Here is a 20707-nt window from a genome sequence, read left to right on the forward strand (position 1 = left end):
CCCCCCCCCCCCCCCTCTCTCTCTGTTTTTTCCTGCAGTCTCCCTTTTGTTAATTAGGAAGCTTTCCTTTTAGTGAATTCTGGTAGGAATTGTTTAGTTGAAAAACAGCGACATGGCCTTTTGGCTACATGCTAATATGTCATTGCATGTGACTCATCCAGTTGCCTCTTAAAAACTCATCTTAAATCAGCCATCTGCATATGCTCCCGCAGCCTTACTCTATTTCCCTCTTCTTTTACCTTAACACAGCCTTTTCTTACATCATAACACCACCACAAAATCTTTCCGTGTAATTGTAACTGTATATACATTTTTACTACATCTTCTATTCTTTACAAAAGCTTTTATTTGCCTCCAAAACTGGATAGAAAAATGAAAATGAAGCTCGTGTTCACCTCTGTTTGGGCTATGCTTTCGGGATTCAATCATTTGTATGGTTAAGTAGTAAAGCTGTGAATATTATTGTAGAAGGTGATGTGAAAGCCGAAAAGAGACATGTGAGTGGGTCTACAAGGTATCGAGGTCAGGCCAGCACTGAATATAGCAGCAGCTCTTTTTGTTCACATGCAACGTTCACGGGCCAATCATCTCTTTTCTTCTCCTTTTTTCTTTCCCTGCCATTAACTACAAACATTCAAAAGGCTCTGTTTTGCCTGGATTTGCTTCTCATATTATTTCCAATCTCTCAAAACAGGCAGGCAGGCAGTTCAATTCCCCAATCAATATTTCTAGGAAGCGCGAGTGCGCAAAGCATGTTAAACAAAAGAATGTCGAAATCATTAGAAGCCAAATTCCAATTCTAAATGTTAGGGGCATGCTAAATCAAAATTAGGAGAAAATTTGGATACGAAAGAGATTATTCTTTCTTTCATTTGGGAAACCTACAATATATAAAAATAAAGCGAGAGACTGTACAATATGTCTGTGACTGTTGAGGATCCCCTTCAATCAGTTATTGTTTATACCTAATCATATATTCATTTAGTTGAAAGGCCACCTTTGTACCGTATGAACACCCAGGAGAGGAGAAAAAACAGAAGACAAAGAAATTATTATTTGAAACGTCTTTTTGTGGGCGTGAACTTGCTTTGCAAGTGTTCATACCCCGTGAACTCATTAAATTAATAGATATGCTAGTTTAAATAATTTTTCAAGTGGTGATATTTTCGGAAAAGAAAATAATACAAATACCCACCTACCTATAAACCATTATGGGTTCCAAAAATGCTCCCTTAGGAACATGGGAGTTCACGGATCATTCTAGAATTTGAAGTTAGAACAAAGCAAACGCAAAAAATTCCACGAAGAACAGTGTAAGTGATGTGAAAAATTCCCACCTTTTGAGGTTCTTACACTTGTGGCTGTGCTTCTGCTCCCACGCCAACTCCTTCCTTCTCTGTGGATTCACATTTTGCCCAAACCTTTGTCCTGCATGTGAATTTTTCAGCTATAAATCCCTTTTCCTATTGCTACTTTCATTATATTAATTAAATTATCGATCCCAATGACCTGACAACCAATACTATGAAGCATATAACTAATAAGCAACAGTGCAGCAGGTCAAGCCACATGATCCATAAGCTATAGTCACATTCAATCTTTTCATCGTTCTCTCTTGTTTTTTCCTTTCACCCCAACATCATATAGAATTTGGTAGAAAATTTAGCTGAAAGTTTGATGAGACTTAAGTGGGAAGAAATTTGAAGTCATCAAAATTTTAACCATTTTGTTTCATCAGTTCACTGACAAAACAAAACGCAAGTGAAAATTCCCAAACTTAGTCAAAGAACCCTCAAGGTTGCATCTACTTTTAATCTATCCTTCATTTACAAGTATTTTGTTGTTCTTGAGCCTTAAAACAAAGTTTTATGAAGATGTTGTTGTTGCAGTATAAATCTAGTTTTTATCGTTGTTAAGTTGGTAGCCAACAAGGTCCCTTAAAGCCTGTTTCAATGTTGAGTTACTTGAATTTCAGTAGAGTCGTCTCTAACTCTCTTCAAGCCAAAAATACGATTGTACTCGCTTCTCATCAGTCTTTTGATAGTAATAAATTCTTTCACTTTCAATTGCATGTCAGTCGCTAATAATTAGTGTAATTGTATGATCCTTAAAAATCACAAACTTCCACAAGTATAAGCTCTAATGGTTTTACTTTTGATTTCTCCGTTAAAAATCTATACTAATAAAGATATATTTCTTACTTATAAATCCATGATCATCCTCTATCCCTCTCGACAATCCTCAACAATTATCTCCTCGAACAAAGTATACTCTTTATTCGACATTCGAGGATGCTATTAACATGACTAAGTTAAGGGCATGACTTTGATACCATGTTAGAAGCCATGAACCTCCACAATTGTATGATATCGTCCACTTTGAGGATAAACTCTCGTGGCTTTGTTTTTTATTTCTCCACATGACCTTATACTAATGGAGATATATCTCTTACTTATAAACTTGTGATAATCCTTTAATTAGCTAATATAGTACTCTCTCCCAACGATCCTCATGGCCTGGTGGAACAAGGGAGTCATTTCCATTATTTATGGCTAAAAACGCTGTCAATATTCTAATATTCAATATGTGTGATCAACCTTTCAGTGCGTAAGCTAGTGCGGTCAGTCACTTGGCCCCGTTGACAACTATTAGACAGTTCTATGTTTATGCAGTATGTAGTTAACCATTTTGTATTAGCAGCCCTACGTCGAATGAGTTAATCCATTCTAGTTGAAGACTGTGCTTCAATTTAAATCCATTTTCCACCACGCCACACAGCCAGGCATACTGTCACAGACACCAAATTTCCAAGTATAAAAATTTAACAAGTACAGGGACCTGCTCACCATTTGCTTCCTGAACCACCAATGGCACCAAGTCACAACGTGCAAATCCAGCTGAGAGAAGAAGCTTGAAGCCTGCAAAATAATGGCAACATCTTCGAGCTTCGAGATCCACCAACGGCTTCGCAATTTTGCTTCCAATCGTTTCATTTCTAAGCATTCTACAGCTTCTTAATATGGAGCTCCAGATCTACACGAACAATATTGCCGGTCTGGTTCAACTCGGTGAAGGGTTTTCAACCTTCTTATCCTCCCTTCCGATATTAACTTATCAAATATAATATTTTAACCAATCAATTATGTAAAAAATGAACTTACCAATTACCTTCATATATCTTTGTTATACGGAATATAAATTCATATAATCTGTACACTCAATTTTTTAATTCATAAATTTGAACTTTAAATTCAAATATATGTTCCAAAATTTCTCGAGCGTCCGATGTGAAAATCATCCAACGGTGAGGGCGAGTATTCAAGCTGTTTCTATAAGTGCCTGGCTTACATTCGGCAACATTAACCAACCCCTTTCGATCGGGAAGCCGCTATCTTCATCATAATCGCCTTGCCGTGTTTGAAGTTGAAGAATTAAGAACGCTATGGGGAAGCAACCGGTCCGGATGAAGGCTGTGATCTACGCTTTATCGCCGTTCCAGCAGAAGACCATGTCAGGGTTATGGAACGACTTGACCGGCAAGATTCACCATAAGATCTCCGAGAACTGGATTAGTGCCGCCCTTCTAATTACCCCCGTCGTCGGCACCTACACGTAATTTTTCATCTCCTTGTTCCTTTTCATATTTTTCTTATTTTTGGAATTCCGAATTTAGGGTTTGCTTCTTGTTGATTGGTTTTTTCCCTTCATGGTTCAATCTAATATCAATTTAAAAAAAAAAAAAAAAAACAAGTCTTCAATTGTTTCTCAATAAGCTTGGTAGGTTATTCTTTTCGTAACACCTGGTCGGGTCTAATTTAGATGAGATATCTCTTAATCAGATTCGAAGTGGAAATACACAATTCCACCGACGTGGAATTCTTGTAATCATTTGGTCTTCTCTGGACTTAGCGTGTTCAATATTTCCCTCAAAGCTATCATCATTTTAATATTCATACGAAATTTTCTACTGGAACTGATCGCGAACAGTTGACAAGGTGCATCTTATTGATTGATTGTTTCAGCTATTGGAATGGAATAAAAATCTTTTTTTTTTTTTTTTTGGTGGGTGGTAGGCTAACCCGTGATGATGTTATTGTCCTGAACTGCAAGTGTTCGCTTCTGTTTAGAAAAGGCATTGCCTCACTTGATTGAATTGTTCCCAGGTCATATCAATCAGATTTGCAATTACTCGTCCACCATCTGTGTGTAGTTATAATAACCTTCAATTACTTCGATCTATTTTTAGTTCATGCTATTTTATCATTGAAGAGATAGGTTGGTTCTGTTGTGCACAGGGTGGAACTTTTATTTTTTGCTACATATTAAAGAATTGAGATTAAGAGGTACCTTCCTCACATGCAAGATTGAGAAATTGGATGCGGGCAAGAGGTTTAAAACGGAGTAAAATCAATTTGGATGATAACGGGATGACTAATTTATGTTTTCTATTTTTTACGTGAGAAGTAAGAATGGCATCATTGTGTTTAAGAATGATGAAATGTTGTATTTAAGAATTTTTAGCGCTAGATTGGATGGAACTAAAGTTTCCCTTTTCATCTGAGTTCCGCACCATGCACCAACATGCGAAAGATATTATTTTGTTTTAGCTTTGATTTAAGCTTCGTTTTCAATACATGCATAAGATAAATGACTTGTATTAGTTGATTGATTGGTGGAAAATGGGGTCATGGTGGATGAACATGTGCAAATATATGTTTCACTTGTGAACTTGCTTTTGTTCGATTTAATGTGGACGTCCCTTGCATTGAAGATATCATATCTGGAAATGGATGTAGGTACGCGCAGCAGTTCAAGGAGAATGAAAAGTTATCTCACAGGTACTGAAAGGGGGCCTGATTCCTGCATTTGGCATCTACTTTGAACAACTTTTGAACTTTGGACTTTTTCGTTATGCAAATGGAGCTTTTGTTTCTTAGGCTATGAGGATGTGCTTTTATTTTGAGAAAAATTTTCTCGCTTGTTTGTTGGAATAATTACAACATTTGTTATCATGTGAATGATGGCTGTTATAAAATTATCAGCATTGGGAAGGTCGAAACTGATGCCGTAATGGCGCGACCCCTGAAGTCTTCTCAATACCAACCACCAACCAATCTTGAGACTCCTTATCATTAGGTTCACCTCTTTTCAATATTTTCCTAATTTGTGAACCCACCAAAATATTGAAACTTGAATTAATTTGAACATGTGTACTTTTAACTAGGAGAGGTCATATCACAACAAAATTATATTTACTTATATTAATAAGATACTTTCTTTTTTGGTGGTTTTTTGGTGGTTCAATTGTTAAAACTAAATAGAGTAAGATTCCCCTGAGAATTTTAGACTAGTTTGTGAGTTTGTGAGAAGAGAAGTGGCTGCAAGATCATAATAGGTCATTTTCTTTTTGTTCCGCCCCATCTTCCACTGGGATTTGGTGATCTCATGGGAGGAGGCGTGGAGAGTTGTCCAACACATTGGAGAAATGAGCACGAGGAATGGGTGAGTTTTCATTGAACTTGATTTGAAGATGGTGCGGCTTAGCGTCCAAGATAAGATAAACCAAGCGTGGACTATTTTATGTTAAAAACATGAGTATCTAATGAATCTTGAAAAGTAATTTTGTTCTATCACATCTATGATTGTTGGGTTGCACTTCCAATTCATGGATTGCAAGCAAACTCACGGTTTTCTCCCAACTAATTGTTTTCTGTTGCACTAGATATTATTCCTCCAAAAAGGTGGATGGAACAATTTACCTGATAATAATGAATCTATCAACCAATTAAACTAAATTTAAGGGGAAAATGCAGGTATATATCACACATACACAAGGATAAAAGATTTTCTTTTCCTCTTTGGTAAGATTATAATTTAGGACAAGTACACTTGGATACCAGCCGTTTTGATCAACTGACAGACAGGACAGACACTTGCAAGTCCATTGCAATCTTTGCACAAACATAAATGTCTACAAGGCATGAGTAGGATGGAAACCTCTTTTTCCTTGCATGCTCTGCAGATCATGCGCTCCTTGAAACCTGCTAAATTCCTGGTTGAGGATCTCATAGTTCCACCTGGAACACTAAGGTAATTGTTTGAATCAATGTGTGAAGCAGCATCATCCACTTCACTGTCTCCAAATCCTTCCTTCGCTTGGTCCGCACCCTGTGAGATAACGTGCTGAAGGTTGCTTTTCAGGACGTTTACGACTGATTCATTGTACTTCGCTCTGCACTGCCAATTCTGGGCTTCAGTGCCAACCTGCTTTATTCTCTCCACTAGTTCCCTATTTTTACAGTTCATGTTCTCAATTTCTACATCCTTTTCATGTAGTTTCTTTCCAATGCCTTTCTCGATCGCATTAACAAATGAAGCCATATGTCTTTGCTTCATCTCCCTAATGCCCTTTGCCAAATGTTCTTCCTGTTAGTTAGACAGATAAAAAAACTGTACATCAGATGCAATCGAATCAAACCACATTGATGGGTTTAACATGAGCACCCCGGGAGTGAATGCTATAAAGAGCAATCCAAATTTCATGAACTAAATAGACTTTGACCAGAAACACATCATCATAAATGATTGGTGACAGCCTCTAAACTTAAAAAATGTTACAAAATTTAATCTTCAAACTTTCAAATTTATATCTGATAGAACAATTAATTTTTATAAATTTTAAATTTGTGACACAATATTGAATGTTCAGGAACTTATTAGACACACAAATGAAAGTGGAGGGGCTTATAAGACACTTTTAAAAATTTGGGAGCCAAACAGACAAACCTTAAGAATTCAGGGACTAAACCTGTAATTAACCTAAATTATTTTAGTTTTATTCCGATGCAGCATGCACTCTTGTAAAAAGATCCAGAAGAGGAGAAAGTGAAGTACCTGAATTTTAATATATTGATCCAGTTCTTCCTTTTGTCTATCAATCTCGATCCTGAGATTATCACCAAGAGAAAATATGATAGAAGGTGCAGCTGTCATGCTTCCACTTGCAGTGGTAACAGAGGAGTTGTGCTCATCATCATCATACGATAGCCTTAAACCTGTTGATACAGCATTTGGGTTTATAATGCTTGCTGGACGATCAGCATCATCTTGACAAGCATTATAATCTAAGGAAATCTGAAGCTTCTGCTGTCTTGAGAAATCTTCTATTTCCCTACTTCTTTTGTTAGGGCGAAGCATATGAGCCATTTGCTCGTTTCCAAAATAATTTACAGGCTCAATTCCACAGCTTACGGGCACTACAATATAAATCGTGAATTCTATGAGAGACGAGACAACTAAAGAACAATAGTTCTGATCAATTGTCCACGAACTGATCAGACTTGTATTGCAATTCAAATACTTTTTTTTTTTTTTTTGGTTGCAATAAGTTGAAATCAGATTTCTTGGAAACAGAAAAACAACTAACGATTTCCAAATAACTGCAGCTGACCAGAAGCATTAGTTTGATATTGAGTTCGATTTTCATCTAGGAAAACGGGAAGCATGGCATTGCCATTGTCGCCACCCAACATTTTCTCCAGAACAGAAGTGATGAACTTCAGATGATGTGAAGTTTAAAATACCGATAGTACGGAGGGTTCACTGCCTGAAAAGGGGGCAGCGGTTTTAATAACAAATTTCAGCGATAGAATAAATGATAAGGAAGGAAAAGGACAATAATAATGAAACATTGCGTAGACATTGAAGCGCTTCAATTTCAAATTATTTTAACTCGGGGGATGATGGGGTTAATTGAAAAACAACGGACAAAATAAGAGGATTCAATCAATCAATTTGCAAAAATTCCATAAGTTCACAAACAAACTTGGCATTGTCACAGAAGGTCTTCCATCGAAGTCATCCCGAATATAATATAACAACAGTGGTCTTACAGGCTCAACATATCCTATTAGAACACTGGGTAAAATAATCCATGACTTCACTTAATTCAGTATATGAATCTACAATACTGGGATATCAATGATCTTCCAAAATCCAGCAATCCATAACATTTACTTAGAATTACAATTTATCCAGGTGAAAACGAGATGCGAGAAACTACCCATCATCATGGTTTCCTTAGAAATATCGATAGCAGAAAGTCAAACATAAACATCAAATTCAGTGCAAGCACGAATTTGAGACATGACACTGGAAGGACATCAGAGCAGAAGAAAATCCCAGGAGTTGTATCTAAAACCCACATCCAGATAGTGAGAAGAACATCAACAGGGATAGGCATACAAGCATGGAATGGGAAGATGCATAAAGTTGAGTGTATCTGAAGCGCGTGGTTGTCTAAATCAGAAAAGAAAGGGAGATTGATGAACAAGTTTGACCGGAATTGCATAATGAAGATGAAAAGAAGATTATGTAAGAAAGGAAGGGATGATGTAGCAATCTGAGAAAGAAAAAGGTGGAGATGAGATGATGAGCCAGAAATTTGATTAGGAACAGGAAGAGGCAGGAGTTGAAGAAGGATGCAAACAGAAAGTAAAAGGCACGGATAGAGGTTACCTGAAGAAGAAGTCAAGAGTACGAGATATGATGTCCAGATCCTGGCATATAAGAATCCGCACAGATTTATGGGAATAATTGGGAGGAAGAAAATAGAATACCTTGAAAAGACGAAGAAATAGAAAGAGGGAGGGGGAGGGGGAGGGGGAGGAGGAGGAGGATGGGGAGGGTTTAACCGAGGAGGAAGAAACAGATGAGGAAGAAGAAGAAGAAGAAGATGGAGAATTATAGGAGGAGATATGGAGAGGAGAGAAATTGTAGGGAGGTAGTGCGGTGGGAGTGGAAAATTGATTAGAATGAAATGAATGAATCGGTGGTAGTGGTTACGCAAACCGATTTCCGTTCCTTTTTTTTCCCTTCTTTCTTTATTATTTTCATCTTCTTTCCTTTTTCTCAATTATTTTCACCATATTTTGTCCTCTTCAAATCCATCAACCAAGGATGGATATTGAATGCAACGCCTAACACGTGGGTTCACAAAGGTATTCAAAATATATTCATAACACATTACCAAACCTTCCATAAAACCATCTTTCTTTACGCAATTCAATTACATTTATGTCGCACTCTACTGATTCAGAGGGGGACGAGAAATCCAGCTAAACTTTGGGCCATTGCCCATTTCCAAATGGCCCGCCACGTCAAAGCCCAAGATGAAAATATATGTTTTGAAAATTGATAGAATGGAAAACCCTTTCAGAGCCCTAGAAATTTGAAGGTGAATCTGCAGGTGAGGTAGCGTCCGTAGGACCCGGAGACTAGCGCAGGAACCGACAATGATCATCCCAGTGCGTTGCTTCACTTGCGGAAAGGTCAGCCATCCAGAATCATCTTCAATTTCACCTATCATGTCTTCTACTTACGCTTCTATGTGGAAGTCGCTTCTGAGAATTGTTTTTCTTTTTCTGTTTTCTATGTATCGTCGTATGTACAAATGCTTCGGTTTGTCTCCGCTCTTAAAGCGACATGGTTTATATTTTTTCAGGTGATTGGAAACAAATGGGATCATTACCTTGATCTTCTACAGGCTGACTATTCCGAAGGGTGAGGAAGGACCCCTTTTTTCTTCATTCTTTTTTTCCCGTAATCCTTTGACCTTGCGTTTGAGATGCTAATGTATATTTTTCTTATATTAGGGATGCGCTTGATGCACTGGGTTTGGTTCGTTACTGCTGTAGGCGAATGCTCATGACTCATGTTGACCTTATCGAGAAGCTTCTTAACTACAATAGTAAGCTCTCTCTCTGTCTCCCTCCCTTTCTGAAATCTCATGTTTGAGTTGTTAGATTTCTGAATTCAATCTTACACTAAAATTGCTTTCTGTCTCAGCCCTGGATAAGTCTGATACCAGTTAGGCGGGGGAGAAGTTATATGCTTATTCATGTGCAGCAGTCAGTATTGACCTTTTATGGTGTCTGAGTCAAGTTAAGAGAAAAGAAGAACTTTAGGAAGATTCAGTGCAGGACTACTCGAGTTAAGCTATATCTTGGTGTCCCAGTTTGTTTACTTGTTGATTATACGAACCCAACTATTTAATCTTCAAGTGTTTACTACTTTTAGGAGTTATTTATCAGAACCATGTACTTATCCTTGTCAAAGTTAGTTTTTTAGATATGTGTGGTTACTAGTTACTAGTTAGGTATGCTGGCGTTCGCTTAACTGGCTTTGTGGAATGCTGTCTCTAACTGCATTGTTGCATCTACAAACCTATTAATATAATCGTCAGATGTTTATGTTGCGTCAGTTGTTCTAAATGGTTTTTGGTTTCTCTATGTTGTTTAATGAATGCGACCAGTCATATGACAAAAACCTAAAAGCCTTGGTTCTTTGATCTGTATCATGTTTCTCAGAATCTTTAGAAATGGAAAGAGATTGTTAAAAAACCGATGTAGTCATACAGTATTCTGTCTGATAGTTTCCTTTACCAAGGATGAATTCAATTGGTCTCTAGACTTCACTACCAATGAAGCTAGTTTCTCTTTTCGCTGATCACTTTTTGAAAGCTTCCTAGCCTTCGTCTAGATTGAAGGCATCCCCTTTGTTCCTAACTTCTACCCATTGGAAATGTAATTGTCTGATTTTCGTTTGAATTCTTAAAGTCATGTAGATCTAGACCTGCACATCGAGGTACAACTTGTTTGGTAAGGTGGAGACTGAGGTCGATGAGGACCTTCTCAATCAAATATGGTATTTGAAATCTTCCCAAAAGGTTTGAACTTAAGAAACTTAACAAATTCGTGGTCGGCCAAATACTGCATATAATGCCGTCTTTTCTTCTTCTTCTTTGCTACGAAAAGGGAGGGTTATGTGGCTTGGCACTAGCTGAGTGGCGGTGACACCATTCTGGTCCATGTAGCTTGAGGGCTTTTGGAGTGGTACTGTAACGATCCAGACCCATTGCTAGTAGATATTGTCTTCTTTGGGATTTCCTTTTCGGGCTTCCTTCAAAGCTTTAAACCGCGCTGCGGGAAAGGTTTCCACACCCTTATATGACGGTGGTTTGTTCTCCTCCCTAACCAATGTGGAACAGGTGCCTTCATTGGCAAATCTGTCATGAATGTTGAACAATTTTTGTTTGGTACTCAAGAGGATGGATTTGATTTGATTTAGATTTGATTTGAATTGAATTAATTAGAGAGAAATCAAGAAATTTTATATTGCCGAACTCATCGATACACAGTCACCAAGTTAACAACCACATTGTTTTGTAGGGTTGAACTAACAGTCCAATGACTATAAAAGTTATTTCCTAAACAGATCGAACTTGAAAGCTTTAACAGACCTCTAAATCTTAGAGCCAAAAAGTGTCCCCGAGGATTTGGGTTAATGTTCCCTCACTTCAAAAATTTGGGCTGAAAATGTTAAAATTGGATTGTGTCAATACGAACTCCCTAGCATGATGATTATCCTAAGGAAATCACCCCCAACCTTCAACGGTGCGTTCCATTCCATTTCATGTATATGCTAAATTAGGAGACAACGTGGTGAACGAGTGTACACTAAAAACTCATGCATCGTAAGGTCACAATTCAACCACCAACACCCCCTTTTAAATGAACCATAACAGTACTGCTTTTGCAATCACTACTGTTATTAATGGAGCAGCTACCCTCTCTCTCAATGTGACACTCTGTAAGATAAGGAAGGATGAATACTGAAAAATGAAAACAGTAGATGAGGAATATATATGATTTGTTAGCAGTGATGAGAATTCAAAGATGGGCTTGTTAAGTAATTGAGGCCGAAGGAGTTAGAGAGATTGTTTGTCAAAATCAGTGACTAAAGAGACAAAACAAAAAACAAAGAAGTTGCAACCAATACCCATCCGTCCATCTCTCTTATCTGGTAGGAGACGAGGAGTAGCTTTCGTGTGGATTGCTTGTCCTGTTTTGGCCCTTCACTCAGATATCTGTGGATAACATTTTCTCTCTTCTTAGTCTTCTTTCCCTATAAAAAGAAAAACCCCCGCAAATATCTTCTCCCCTTTGGCGCTTCTGAACCCTTTTGTTCTCTTCGCATTCTGTTACTCTCTGTGTATTGATCATCAAACATTTCCTTCTTTTCGCTGTATATGTACTTCCATATCCTATTGGTTTTGTCCCATTCTGGCTACCTCATTTTTTGAGTGAACGGAGACATTATGCACCCTAACGCCCACCACTTTCTTCCTTGTTTTCACTGCCACCCCCATGCCCATGTCCGGACGGTACTGCCTCTCTCTCTCTCTCTCCCTTTCACAAATGTGCACACTACATTGCATATACATATATATAAATCCTTGCAGTTTAGTGATGTTTAATTTATTGGTATATAACTCTTCAGATCCAACATCTGATAGAGAGATGCTTGCTGCTTCATATGAGCCGAGATGAGTGCGTCAAGGCCCTGGCTCGCCATGCAAACATTCGCCCTCTCATAACACTCACAGGTCCTCACTTTGAATCAAATAACATACCCTTTTGTTATGTATTTTCAGATCACTCTCTCAGCTTCAATCTAAGCTATTGGGTTGTGGTTGCAGTGTGGAAAGAGCTTCAGAAAGAGAACACTGAATTTTTCCGTGCATATTTGCGTACTATTCCTCGCAAGCCATTCCTGGGTATGATCCTTTTTCTGATTGCATATCATTTAGTGATTGCTCTCGACTCTTTTCTCATGCGCACGCGGTACTAAGTGGGTCCATCTCAAATGACTAATACCAAAATAGGAATATATTGTTCTTAAAATGTTTAGACTCAATTTTACGTGATCTTAAATTTGCACCTATTTACAGCCAAATTCAGGAGGAGTGTTCCTACAATAACGAGGAGAAGGCAACGTCACTGGAGATGAGGGATAATATGCAGTCTGTAATATGCTGATTAATTTATTTTCCTTGTTTCTACATATCGAGTGTGAGTCCAGGGGAACTAATAATAGTCTTTAATATTATATCAATTATCCAAGTTTATAATTTGATGGATGCTTTCTTTATAATATAATTTGATTCATTATTCGCTGAGAATTTGTTTTCATCATAACACCAACCACACTACAATGTACCATATTGTTTTGGAATTATCAGGTACCAAAATGCTCGACCATTCAGTGCTCACACTCGTACATAATCTCCAGGAAAAAACTGAAGGAAGAGGCTTTAAAATCCCAAACCTGTTTTACAGGCTTCAACATAAAACTCTTACACAACTGCATAACATATCCAACAATAATAGCAGATACTATTCGAACAGCCGCAACCTCAATCATGGTAACACAGCTAGTAAATGTCTTTAATTCCATACGGAGCTTTGTCCTAGCCTCCACAATAGAATTATATTATTCACACAGACTCTCATGTTTTTTTTGTTTTCTAGGAGGTCTCTGAGATAGTACTCACTATCTATAAATTCATGAATGATCTTCGATACATCAATGTTTGTGGCGGCCTTCCGTACTATTTGGCATGGTATATTTATATTGAACCTTCTTGAGTCTTCAAGAAAATAAACCATCCACATTTCTCCACACCCACTTACCGACACACGCCCGCCGACTGTCTCGCCAAGGCTGCGGATTTTTTTGCTTGAGTTGTTTTTATACGATTTGGATTCTTTTATAAAAAAAAGAAAATTGTTTTATTTATATAATTTATGGCGTACACGTGGCAGCGCAGAAGTGTCCAGAACATTTCCTAAAAAAAGAAAAGATTTGATTGACCCTCCACAGAATCTTCTCCTTCCGCGGGGGATTACGCGGCGCGTAAGAGAAGGAACAAGGAACGGCCCGTCTTGCATTCCCACCTCCGGACACATTTTCTCTGTTTAAACCATATTCACTCTCCTTGCTTTCAAACCATCGGAGGAAGCAAAGCATCTTCCTTTTCTGAAGTTTCAGTTGCAGACCGCAATTAAGTAAGCTTCCAATTACGCGCTCTTTTTCTTGCTTTTCTTTTACATGTTGATCGCCTCTCTTTCGATTCGACCAATCTAATTTTAGGAATTTCAGAATTTCCCCCTTTTCCCCATATCGCTGCACCTCTCATCTATCATTCATTCTTCTTCACATCCTCTGAATTTTCTTTTTTCTTTCTGTTTGGACCGTTCATTTTACAGTTCCCTTCAAGTTTAGTTTAGATAGCTACCATCATTGTAACGAAAATTCACGATTGACTCGTCATGAGTTTCTTAGCAGGATTATCAGACCATTACTGGACGCCTGTCATGACTACTGAAACTAATACTTTAAGTTATTGGTTGAACTGGAGATTCTTTCTGTGTGCTTTGTTTCTATCAACCTTTATGCTTGTGGCAGCCCTATTAATATGGAAATATGAAGGTTCCAAAAGACGCAAACCTGGATCAACAGACCACTCACAAGATTCAGTTGGGTCATTGTATGAGGATGAACTTTGGCAGCCTTGTCTCAAACCAATTCATCCTGCTTGGCTGCTAGCTTACAGAACGCTTGCTTTTTCTGTGCTTTTCGCATTGATATTAAGCGAAACTATTGTTAAAGGAGGCCGCATTTTTTTGTTTTATACTCAGTAAGTCATGTTTCTCAAGCTTGGTAATGCAAGGCTTTTGATGGTTTAATTTCTGGTTCAAATCTAGAAACACTTACATTGTGGGGTTTTGGATCAGTGGCCGACTGTTCAATAGTAACCTGTTTGTTGTAGTCCATTTGATCGCAAGTCCTTGCATCATTGCATCTGATATTTTCTAGTTCTTCTTAGATATCTAGTGTTAAAAACTATAAATATTTCCTGATCAGGTCACGTACCCTTTATTTCACTCTTGCCTTATATAAGTTCGTGCAAGATGGGGGTAAAACACTTTCTCATCTTACATCAATATATTTTAGAAGATGGTATCTTTCTGAGATGTCTCCTACATTGCCAGAGAGGTTGCAAAATTATGTAGTTGACTCTGCATGATAACCAACTTACTTGTCTCAGCTCATATTTAACAAATTAAACATCTTTAGAAAATTGAAGTTAAACCTCAGATTAACATATTTATTTCGTGCAGGTGGACATTCACATTGGTCACGCTCTACTTTGGGGTATGCTTTATAACTTCAAAACCCACATCTACATGTTTGCTTGATAACCTGGTTGTTATACTTAGCTGACATTTGGTAGACACAAAGCAGGATGGTGTATATAAATATGTTATGTGCATTGGACTTGGAAAGTAGTCATGAAAATTTGTCCGCTTTTGGTGTCCTAAAAGAAAAATTGTGATCCAACGTTTGATATATGTTGCATCATCTACTTATATGTGAAATTTTGTAATCATTGGCTTTTAAGGACTAGGGTAACCTGTTAGAAACCACGACTCTCCACCACGGTATGATATTGTCCACTTTGAGCATAAGCTCTCATGACTTTATTTTTTTATTTCTCCAAAAGACCTCATGCCAATGGAGATAGTATTTCTTACTTATAAACCCATGATCATTCCCATACTTAGCCGACGTGGGACTCTCTTCCAACAATCCTCCCCTCGAACAAAGTATACTATAGAGTCTCTCCTGAGGCCTATGGAGCCCTTGAACAGGCTCCCCTTAACTAAGGCTCGACTCCTTTCTCTGGAGCCCTCGAACAAAGTACACCATTTGTTTGACACTTGATTTACTTTTGACTTCACTTTCAAGGCTAGCCTCTCTTGATACCTATGGAGCTCTCGAACTGCCTCCCCTTAATTGAGGTTTGACTCCTTTCTCTAGAGCCTTCAAAGCCTCGTCATGACTACTCTCACGACGCTTGAGTCATTCGAACAAAATGCACCCTTTGTTCGACATTTGAGAATTTTACTAACATGGCTAAGCTAAGGGCATGACTCTGATACCATATTAGGAACCACGACTCTCCACAATGGTATGATATTGTCCACTTTGAGTATAAGCTCTCATGGATTTGTTTTTTGTTTTCCCAAAATGCTTCATACTAGTGAAGATAGTATTCCTTACTTATAAACCATGATCATCCCTTTAATTAGCCAATGTGAGACTCCCTCCCAACAATCCTCAACATAACCAGGACTACAACCAAACCTACCTAGCATTCAATGAATTATTAAATTTTCATGGTTTAGTTTTCCATTATCTGTAAATTATTAACTAAGCTCAAATATTGCTATCTTGCAGCTTGCAACTTCATTCTCGATTTATGGTTGTTGCAGAAAAGGTAATAATAATAGCAGCTCAACTGAGCATATGAGTTTAGATGCAGAACGAGGCAATTACGTGCCCCCGACACTTAATGAGGGCAGCCCCAACGCATCCAATACAGCCAAATGTTCGAACTCCAGTGAAGATTTTCATACTCGCAAAGCTGCTGGTGTGGGGGGATATGCATGTCAAATTATTTTTCAGGTATTATTTTCCTCCTAAGACTGAGCAGAAACAGCTTTTTTGTCGCAATCCAATGGATCTGCACGGGTTGGCAAAGTCTCTTATACACTATTAATTTGACCTTCCTAGTACATATTGGACTTGCGTTATCATTTTATAGTATAGAAAATACAAAGTGGGTGTCCTGAAGATTCTCACTTCGTTTTCTTTTCATAGGTATCCGCAGGTGCTGTGGTACTTACAGACATCGTATTTTGGACGATTCTTTATCCATATCTTCTATCTCAAAGTCGTGGGCTAAGTTTTGTAAGTACTTGTTTTTTTTCCCACCTCTGTATCTAGATAAATATAAAGTCATATACTATGCTTATTTTAGAGTGGGAGGGGGTGCCTTTTGTTTTGTTTGATTGAAGTTGTGATGTGTTCACTATTTGGCCACAGTTCGTTGTAACGATGCACTCGGTAAATGCTGTTTGTCTTCTTGGCGAATCAATTTTGAATGGTTTGGTAAGTTCGAATTCTCCGTAGTCTTCTCTTCTGGTGTTCTGTTTGAGTATGGGCAATGATCTGAGGTTGCTTTGAACTGCAGCGATATCCATTCTTTCGGATTGGATATTTTGTACAGTGGACAGGGACATACGTCATTTTTCAATGGATCCTCCATGCCTGTGTTTCTATGCCGTAACCTTCCACTCCGCTCTAACATAACTTCCTGCAAATAGTTTAGATTGAACATATGAATGAGATTGTTGGATTTATTTGAAGCTGTGCTTGTTTGCAGGTGGCCCTATCCATTTCTCGACTTGTCACCCCCAACCGCTCCCATATGGTAAGTATATGAATGTGTGGCACCTACTCGAATGTTTCTTGTTTTTTTTGTATTTCCAATGGGTTATGGTCATTCCTTTTGCAGGTATGCTGGGGTTGGGTTGATGAATATCCCTTGTTTTGGAGTTTTTGCTCTAGTGATCAAAATGAAGCAGTATCTGTTGCCAAAATTGTTCCCGCAGTCATTTCAGGGATGTAGCTGATGCGATTATGAAATGGAACAGCTGTTGGTTATGATGCTGCCTGCGCTTCCCAGAGCCCCATCTGTTTGTTTCAAAATCTAGAGTGTGGAGGACGTAAATGTTAAGATGATGATGAAGTGCAAAAAACACAGGCGTGGAAACGAATGGATGGACCCCATACTCTTAGCAATGCTCAAACAGTGGAGGGTGCAAGTTTTTGTAAGCTTATAATAACCATTATCAAGTTCTTGTATCTTCTTCCGATTATGATTCATTATTATTCTTTTTCAGTTAGAGTCACGTCTCCAACTTCTATTATGCTTCAAAACATTTTTAATCGAGCACATCAGTGGGTGGAGGTTTATGAGTAGGACAATTTGTTATCCCATTTACTTTTAGACCTGATACAACCAATGCCAGATATATGCTTTTTTTTTCTTTAATTTTCATGCGTTGCTCGTTGGTTTATTTTTTAATACATGAATTTAAAACAACTAATCTGATTGGGCGCCAATTGTAAAGCATTATCATTATTTAAGATTGTTTAAGTAAGGTGAATGAGTCTACCCGTTCCTAAAACCATATATTTAATTGAATTTGATTGTTTGCTATCTGATACGCCAACCCCTCCTGGTCGGTCGTGGATTTGTTGAGGATCCTCTCCAATTTTGTATTCACGGGCCTACCTCTACTAAACTTACTTGCAGGCAATGCCTATATTAATCTTCTTTTATTTTAATATCTTCACGTTTCATTTACCTCTCTCTCTCTCTCTCTATATATATATATATTTATAAAAGGATGAGATTATTCTTCTTGCACGACCACCACACTACAAATGGGTTTTTTGTTTTTTAATAAAAAAATCATTTTTATAGTGCATACCCTCCCATCCGACCCTGCTTCAAGTGTTATAATAAATGCTATATTTAACCTAATAATAAAAATTAAATAAATAAAAAAAAACACGAGATGGTGCACGTGCTTCACGCTCTAGTCGGGGGACCTACTAATTTCAAAATAGATATCCTTAATATTTTTGTTATTAAATTATAAAAGAAAAAAATAAAAATCTATTATTTACTTACGCTTGCTCTCTCCCTCTCTCATTGTCCTCCGCATTCAACCAATTCAGATTCCCGCCGTTTCAAGCCAACAAGATTGCCCTATTATTTATTGCTAAAAACTTTTTGGGAGTTTTTTATTTTTTTCTTTTTCTCCAACTACAAATACGAGGGTCGTTAGAAAGCAAAAAATGTGCTGTAAATTACATTCCGCGAATCTGTCTGATCCTTCTTTTGCTTCTCATCCAAAAGGTGATTTGTTCTCCTCTTTTTTCTTTTCAATCTGCATTTCTGCATTTCAGCTTCATTTCTCTGGAACCAACTTTTCTGGATCTGTCAGTGCGTCTCCGTTGTCTTTTCCTTTTGACTTTGATTACGATATGGAACTCTGTTAAAGATTCCCTTATTCTACCTTTGAAATGTGTGAGTCGGAGTACATTGTTCTGATGGCCTTCTTTGAGTCACTGCAGGATTTGAGAAATGGCTCGCAAGAAGATCAGAGAGTTCGATTCGAAGAGATTGTTGAAGGAGCACTTCAAAAGGATCTCTGGTAGACAACTGCCCATCCAATCAGCTCAAGTGAGTGTTCTTTCATTCTTTTTCTAAACCTCAAATTCTAGAAATTTTCCTCCTACATTTTTCATTCCTTGACATCTTCTTCACATTATTGCCTGTTCAAGGATCTTCTTCACTTGAAACTAGTCATTCACTCAAGAACCATCTCCTCCTCCTTCTTCTTCTTTCTGTTTTCTTTATATAAGTTTCGGTTTATTGAGTTTCACTACCTCTCCATTTTTCGTTTTTCTGGGTACTGCGTCCGACAATAGTTCAAATAACCCGCATCATACTCTTTTCTCCCCTTTTTAAATTTTAATATTGTCTGTGGTTCATTGTTTTTCCTTTTCCCGGCCTGAAAATTTCCTCTCAACATTCCCCAATCTTGGCCGATGTGAGTGCAACTTTCCAGTTTGAGTGCTTGGATTCGTTTTTATAAGTGGTCTTCTTAAATATCATTATATCAGATCTAGTCTGATGTTGCCATCCCTGGCTTTGCTGACCATAGAATCAAAATCATGAATAGACATGATTTTGTCTCATATTTTCCCCATTTCTAGGACGTAGTTGATTTTGTACTAACTCAAAACTGGCACAGGTCACTGAATCAACTGATTTCAATGAGCTTGTTGAGAGGGAACCTTGGCTTTCATCATCAAAATTGGTCGTGAAGCCCGACATGTTGTTTGGAAAACGTGGGAAAAGTGGTCTAGTTGCCTTAAATCTTGATCTGGCTCAGGTTGCTGCATTTGTCAAAGAGCGCCTTGGCAAAGAGGTGGTGTTTTATTTCCTTGTCTTTCTAAGCTATCTGCTCATGATTATTGTTTGTTTTCTGTCAATCACATTTCATTTCCTCCTCTTGCTTAGTGATCCTTTTACTGTGTTTTTCTCTTTCATAATCAGGTATCAATGGGTGGATGTAAGGGACCCATCACAACATTTATTGTGGAACCCTTCATTCCGCACAGTGAAGAATACTATCTTAATATTGTCTCAGAGAGGCTTGGGTGCAGCATTAGCTTCTCGGAGTGTGGAGGAATTGAAATTGAAGAGAACTGGGATAAGGTATTGTTGCTGTTGAACCATTTTAATAACAATATTTTGAATATAAGTGTTCGTTAGTGGATTACTCTTCCTGTTTGATTTCTATCACCCCCCAAATCTGACTAAGTTTCAATAAAACTCTATTTTATTCAGGTTAAAACCATATTTATCCCCACAGGAGTGTCTCTCACTTCAGAAATATGCGCTGAGTTGGTGGCAACCCTTCCTTTGGAGGTGTAACTTTACATCGATAGAAATTGATTTTTGGAGTGTTTTTTCTTTGTTGATACTAATATATCAATATCATATAATTCTGTTGTCTACATAATTTGTGAACGCTTAAAATCTGCTAAAAACCATGGTTATACTATTTTCGTTTGAAGCTTTAATTTATCTGAAATGGTTATTTTGTCATGGAAAGTCAAGAAACTCATTTGCAGACCAGATAGTTGACATAAATTTGTTCTTCAATCCAGATCAAGGGAGAGATTGAGGAGTTTATCAAGGCAGTTTATACCCTATTCCAAGGTATGTTATTTGTTTGGGGTGTGAACTTAATTGTTAAACTATTGTTGGTATCAAAAACTGAAATTGGTAGTTTAGTATTTGATATATTTCAATATTGTTGTTCGGATTTTTTTTTTTTTTTTTTTTTTTTTTTTTTTTTTTTTTTTTTTTTTAAAA

The 20707-nt window shown here is 37.6% G+C and overlaps 7 protein-coding genes across 12 annotated transcripts in view; 5 read left to right on the top strand and 2 right to left on the bottom strand.

Moving 5' to 3' along the window:
- Positions 1-13: 13 nt before the first annotated feature.
- LOC111496534 lies at positions 14-3258 on the bottom strand. Its single transcript, XM_023147008.1, has 4 exons — positions 3169-3258; positions 2847-3097; positions 1338-1428; positions 14-614 (listed from the first exon to the last, which is right to left on the bottom strand). The coding sequence occupies exons 2-4, from the start codon at positions 3001-3003 to the stop codon at positions 524-526; spliced, it is 339 nt and encodes a 112-aa protein (XP_023002776.1). The 5' UTR covers positions 3004-3097; positions 3169-3258; the 3' UTR covers positions 14-523.
- LOC111496537 (cytochrome b-c1 complex subunit 8-like) lies at positions 3219-5099 on the top strand. The gene is made up of 2 exons (XM_023147010.1): positions 3219-3612; positions 4797-5099. Exons 1-2 carry the CDS (start codon positions 3443-3445, stop codon positions 4843-4845), a joined length of 219 nt encoding a protein of 72 aa, XP_023002778.1. The 5' UTR covers positions 3219-3442; the 3' UTR covers positions 4846-5099.
- A 701-nt stretch (positions 5100-5800) lies between these two features.
- LOC111496531 (probable BOI-related E3 ubiquitin-protein ligase 2) lies at positions 5801-8864 on the bottom strand. 4 transcript variants are annotated; one of them, XM_023147002.1, is made up of 4 exons: positions 8518-8864; positions 7427-7606; positions 6895-7256; positions 5801-6426 (listed from the first exon to the last, which is right to left on the bottom strand). In XM_023147002.1, exons 2-4 carry the CDS (start codon positions 7530-7532, stop codon positions 5875-5877), a joined length of 1020 nt encoding a protein of 339 aa, XP_023002770.1. In that variant the 5' UTR covers positions 7533-7606; positions 8518-8864; the 3' UTR covers positions 5801-5874. The 4 variants fall into 4 exon arrangements, with proteins under 4 accessions (XP_023002770.1, XP_023002771.1, XP_023002772.1 ...); XM_023147003.1 differs by having other exon boundaries at positions 8063-8864; XM_023147004.1 differs by having other exon boundaries at positions 7451-7606; positions 8518-8861.
- Positions 8865-9183: 319 nt separating this feature from the next.
- On the top strand, positions 9184-10260 carry LOC111496538 (DNA-directed RNA polymerases I, II, and III subunit RPABC5). Its single transcript, XM_023147011.1, has 4 exons — positions 9184-9329; positions 9503-9561; positions 9654-9748; positions 9847-10260. Exons 1-4 carry the CDS (start codon positions 9294-9296, stop codon positions 9870-9872), a joined length of 216 nt encoding a protein of 71 aa, XP_023002779.1. The 5' UTR covers positions 9184-9293; the 3' UTR covers positions 9873-10260.
- A 1691-nt stretch (positions 10261-11951) lies between these two features.
- LOC111496535 lies at positions 11952-13037 on the top strand. Its single transcript, XM_023147009.1, has 4 exons — positions 11952-12223; positions 12340-12445; positions 12539-12616; positions 12791-13037. The coding sequence occupies exons 1-4, from the start codon at positions 12158-12160 to the stop codon at positions 12847-12849; spliced, it is 309 nt and encodes a 102-aa protein (XP_023002777.1). The 5' UTR covers positions 11952-12157; the 3' UTR covers positions 12850-13037.
- A 658-nt stretch (positions 13038-13695) lies between these two features.
- LOC111496532 lies at positions 13696-17803 on the top strand. 2 transcript variants are annotated; one of them, XM_023147006.1, is made up of 9 exons: positions 13696-13907; positions 14185-14539; positions 15024-15057; positions 16144-16371; positions 16567-16656; positions 16792-16857; positions 16940-17031; positions 17132-17179; positions 17264-17803. In XM_023147006.1, exons 2-9 carry the CDS (start codon positions 14217-14219, stop codon positions 17379-17381), a joined length of 999 nt encoding a protein of 332 aa, XP_023002774.1. In that variant the 5' UTR covers positions 13696-13907; positions 14185-14216; the 3' UTR covers positions 17382-17803. The 2 variants fall into 2 exon arrangements, with proteins under 2 accessions (XP_023002774.1, XP_023002775.1); XM_023147007.1 differs by having other exon boundaries at positions 13698-13907; positions 14188-14539.
- A 763-nt stretch (positions 17804-18566) lies between these two features.
- LOC111496563 (ATP-citrate synthase alpha chain protein 1-like) overlaps positions 18567-20707 on the top strand; it is a 4710-nt gene continuing 2569 nt past the window's right edge. The window contains exons 1-6 of one of the 2 annotated variants that reach the window (XM_023147040.1): positions 18567-18676; positions 18895-19003; positions 19578-19754; positions 19883-20044; positions 20177-20257; positions 20500-20551. In XM_023147040.1, the coding sequence (XP_023002808.1) occupies positions 18905-19003; positions 19578-19754; positions 19883-20044; positions 20177-20257; positions 20500-20551 (571 nt within the window). In that variant the 5' untranslated portion in view covers positions 18567-18676; positions 18895-18904. The other variant, XM_023147041.1, reaches the window with a different exon arrangement.

Source organism: Cucurbita maxima, unplaced genomic scaffold (genome assembly GCF_002738345.1).
Source record: "Cucurbita maxima cultivar Rimu unplaced genomic scaffold, Cmax_1.0 Cma_Scf00022, whole genome shotgun sequence".
In the NCBI taxonomy this organism is placed as follows: domain Eukaryota; kingdom Viridiplantae; phylum Streptophyta; class Magnoliopsida; order Cucurbitales; family Cucurbitaceae; genus Cucurbita; species Cucurbita maxima.

Bases quoted from the DNA above. Each gene is read 5' to 3' on its own strand.
- LOC111496534 (XM_023147008.1), bottom strand. From the start codon at position 3,003: ATGCTTAGAAATGAAACGATTGGAAGCAAAATTGCGAAGCCGTTGGTG. The intron at 1,429-2,846 runs GTGAGCAGGTCC...ATTCACATGCAG, and splicing joins GGTGGTTCAGGAAGCAAATG to GACAAAGGTTTGGGCAAAAT. The intron at 615-1,337 runs GTGGGAATTTTT...AGTTAATGGCAG, and splicing joins AAGTGTAAGAACCTCAAAAG to GGAAAGAAAAAAGGAGAAGA.
- LOC111496537 (XM_023147010.1), top strand. From the start codon at position 3,443: ATGGGGAAGCAACCGGTCCGGATGAAGGCTGTGATCTACGCTTTATCG. The intron at 3,613-4,796 runs GTAATTTTTCAT...AAATGGATGTAG, and splicing joins CCCGTCGTCGGCACCTACAC to GTACGCGCAGCAGTTCAAGG.
- LOC111496531 (XM_023147002.1), bottom strand. From the start codon at position 7,532: ATGTTGGGTGGCGACAATGGCAATGCCATGCTTCCCGTTTTCCTAGAT. The intron at 7,257-7,426 runs GTTAGTTGTTTT...TTTATATTGTAG, and splicing joins GCTGCAGTTATTTGGAAATC to TGCCCGTAAGCTGTGGAATT. The intron at 6,427-6,894 runs GTACTTCACTTT...TCTAACTAACAG, and splicing joins ATCAATATATTAAAATTCAG to GAAGAACATTTGGCAAAGGG.
- LOC111496538 (XM_023147011.1), top strand. From the start codon at position 9,294: ATGATCATCCCAGTGCGTTGCTTCACTTGCGGAAAG. The intron at 9,330-9,502 runs GTCAGCCATCCA...ATATTTTTTCAG, and splicing joins GTTGCTTCACTTGCGGAAAG to GTGATTGGAAACAAATGGGA. The intron at 9,562-9,653 runs GTGAGGAAGGAC...TTCTTATATTAG, and splicing joins CAGGCTGACTATTCCGAAGG to GGATGCGCTTGATGCACTGG.
- LOC111496535 (XM_023147009.1), top strand. From the start codon at position 12,158: ATGCACCCTAACGCCCACCACTTTCTTCCTTGTTTTCACTGCCACCCC. The intron at 12,224-12,339 runs GTACTGCCTCTC...ATAACTCTTCAG, and splicing joins CCCATGCCCATGTCCGGACG to ATCCAACATCTGATAGAGAG. The intron at 12,446-12,538 runs GTCCTCACTTTG...TTGTGGTTGCAG, and splicing joins CCCTCTCATAACACTCACAG to TGTGGAAAGAGCTTCAGAAA.
- LOC111496532 (XM_023147006.1), top strand. From the start codon at position 14,217: ATGACTACTGAAACTAATACTTTAAGTTATTGGTTGAACTGGAGATTC. The intron at 16,372-16,566 runs GTATTATTTTCC...TTCTTTTCATAG, and splicing joins CATGTCAAATTATTTTTCAG to GTATCCGCAGGTGCTGTGGT. The intron at 16,657-16,791 runs GTAAGTACTTGT...ATTTGGCCACAG, and splicing joins AAAGTCGTGGGCTAAGTTTT to TTCGTTGTAACGATGCACTC.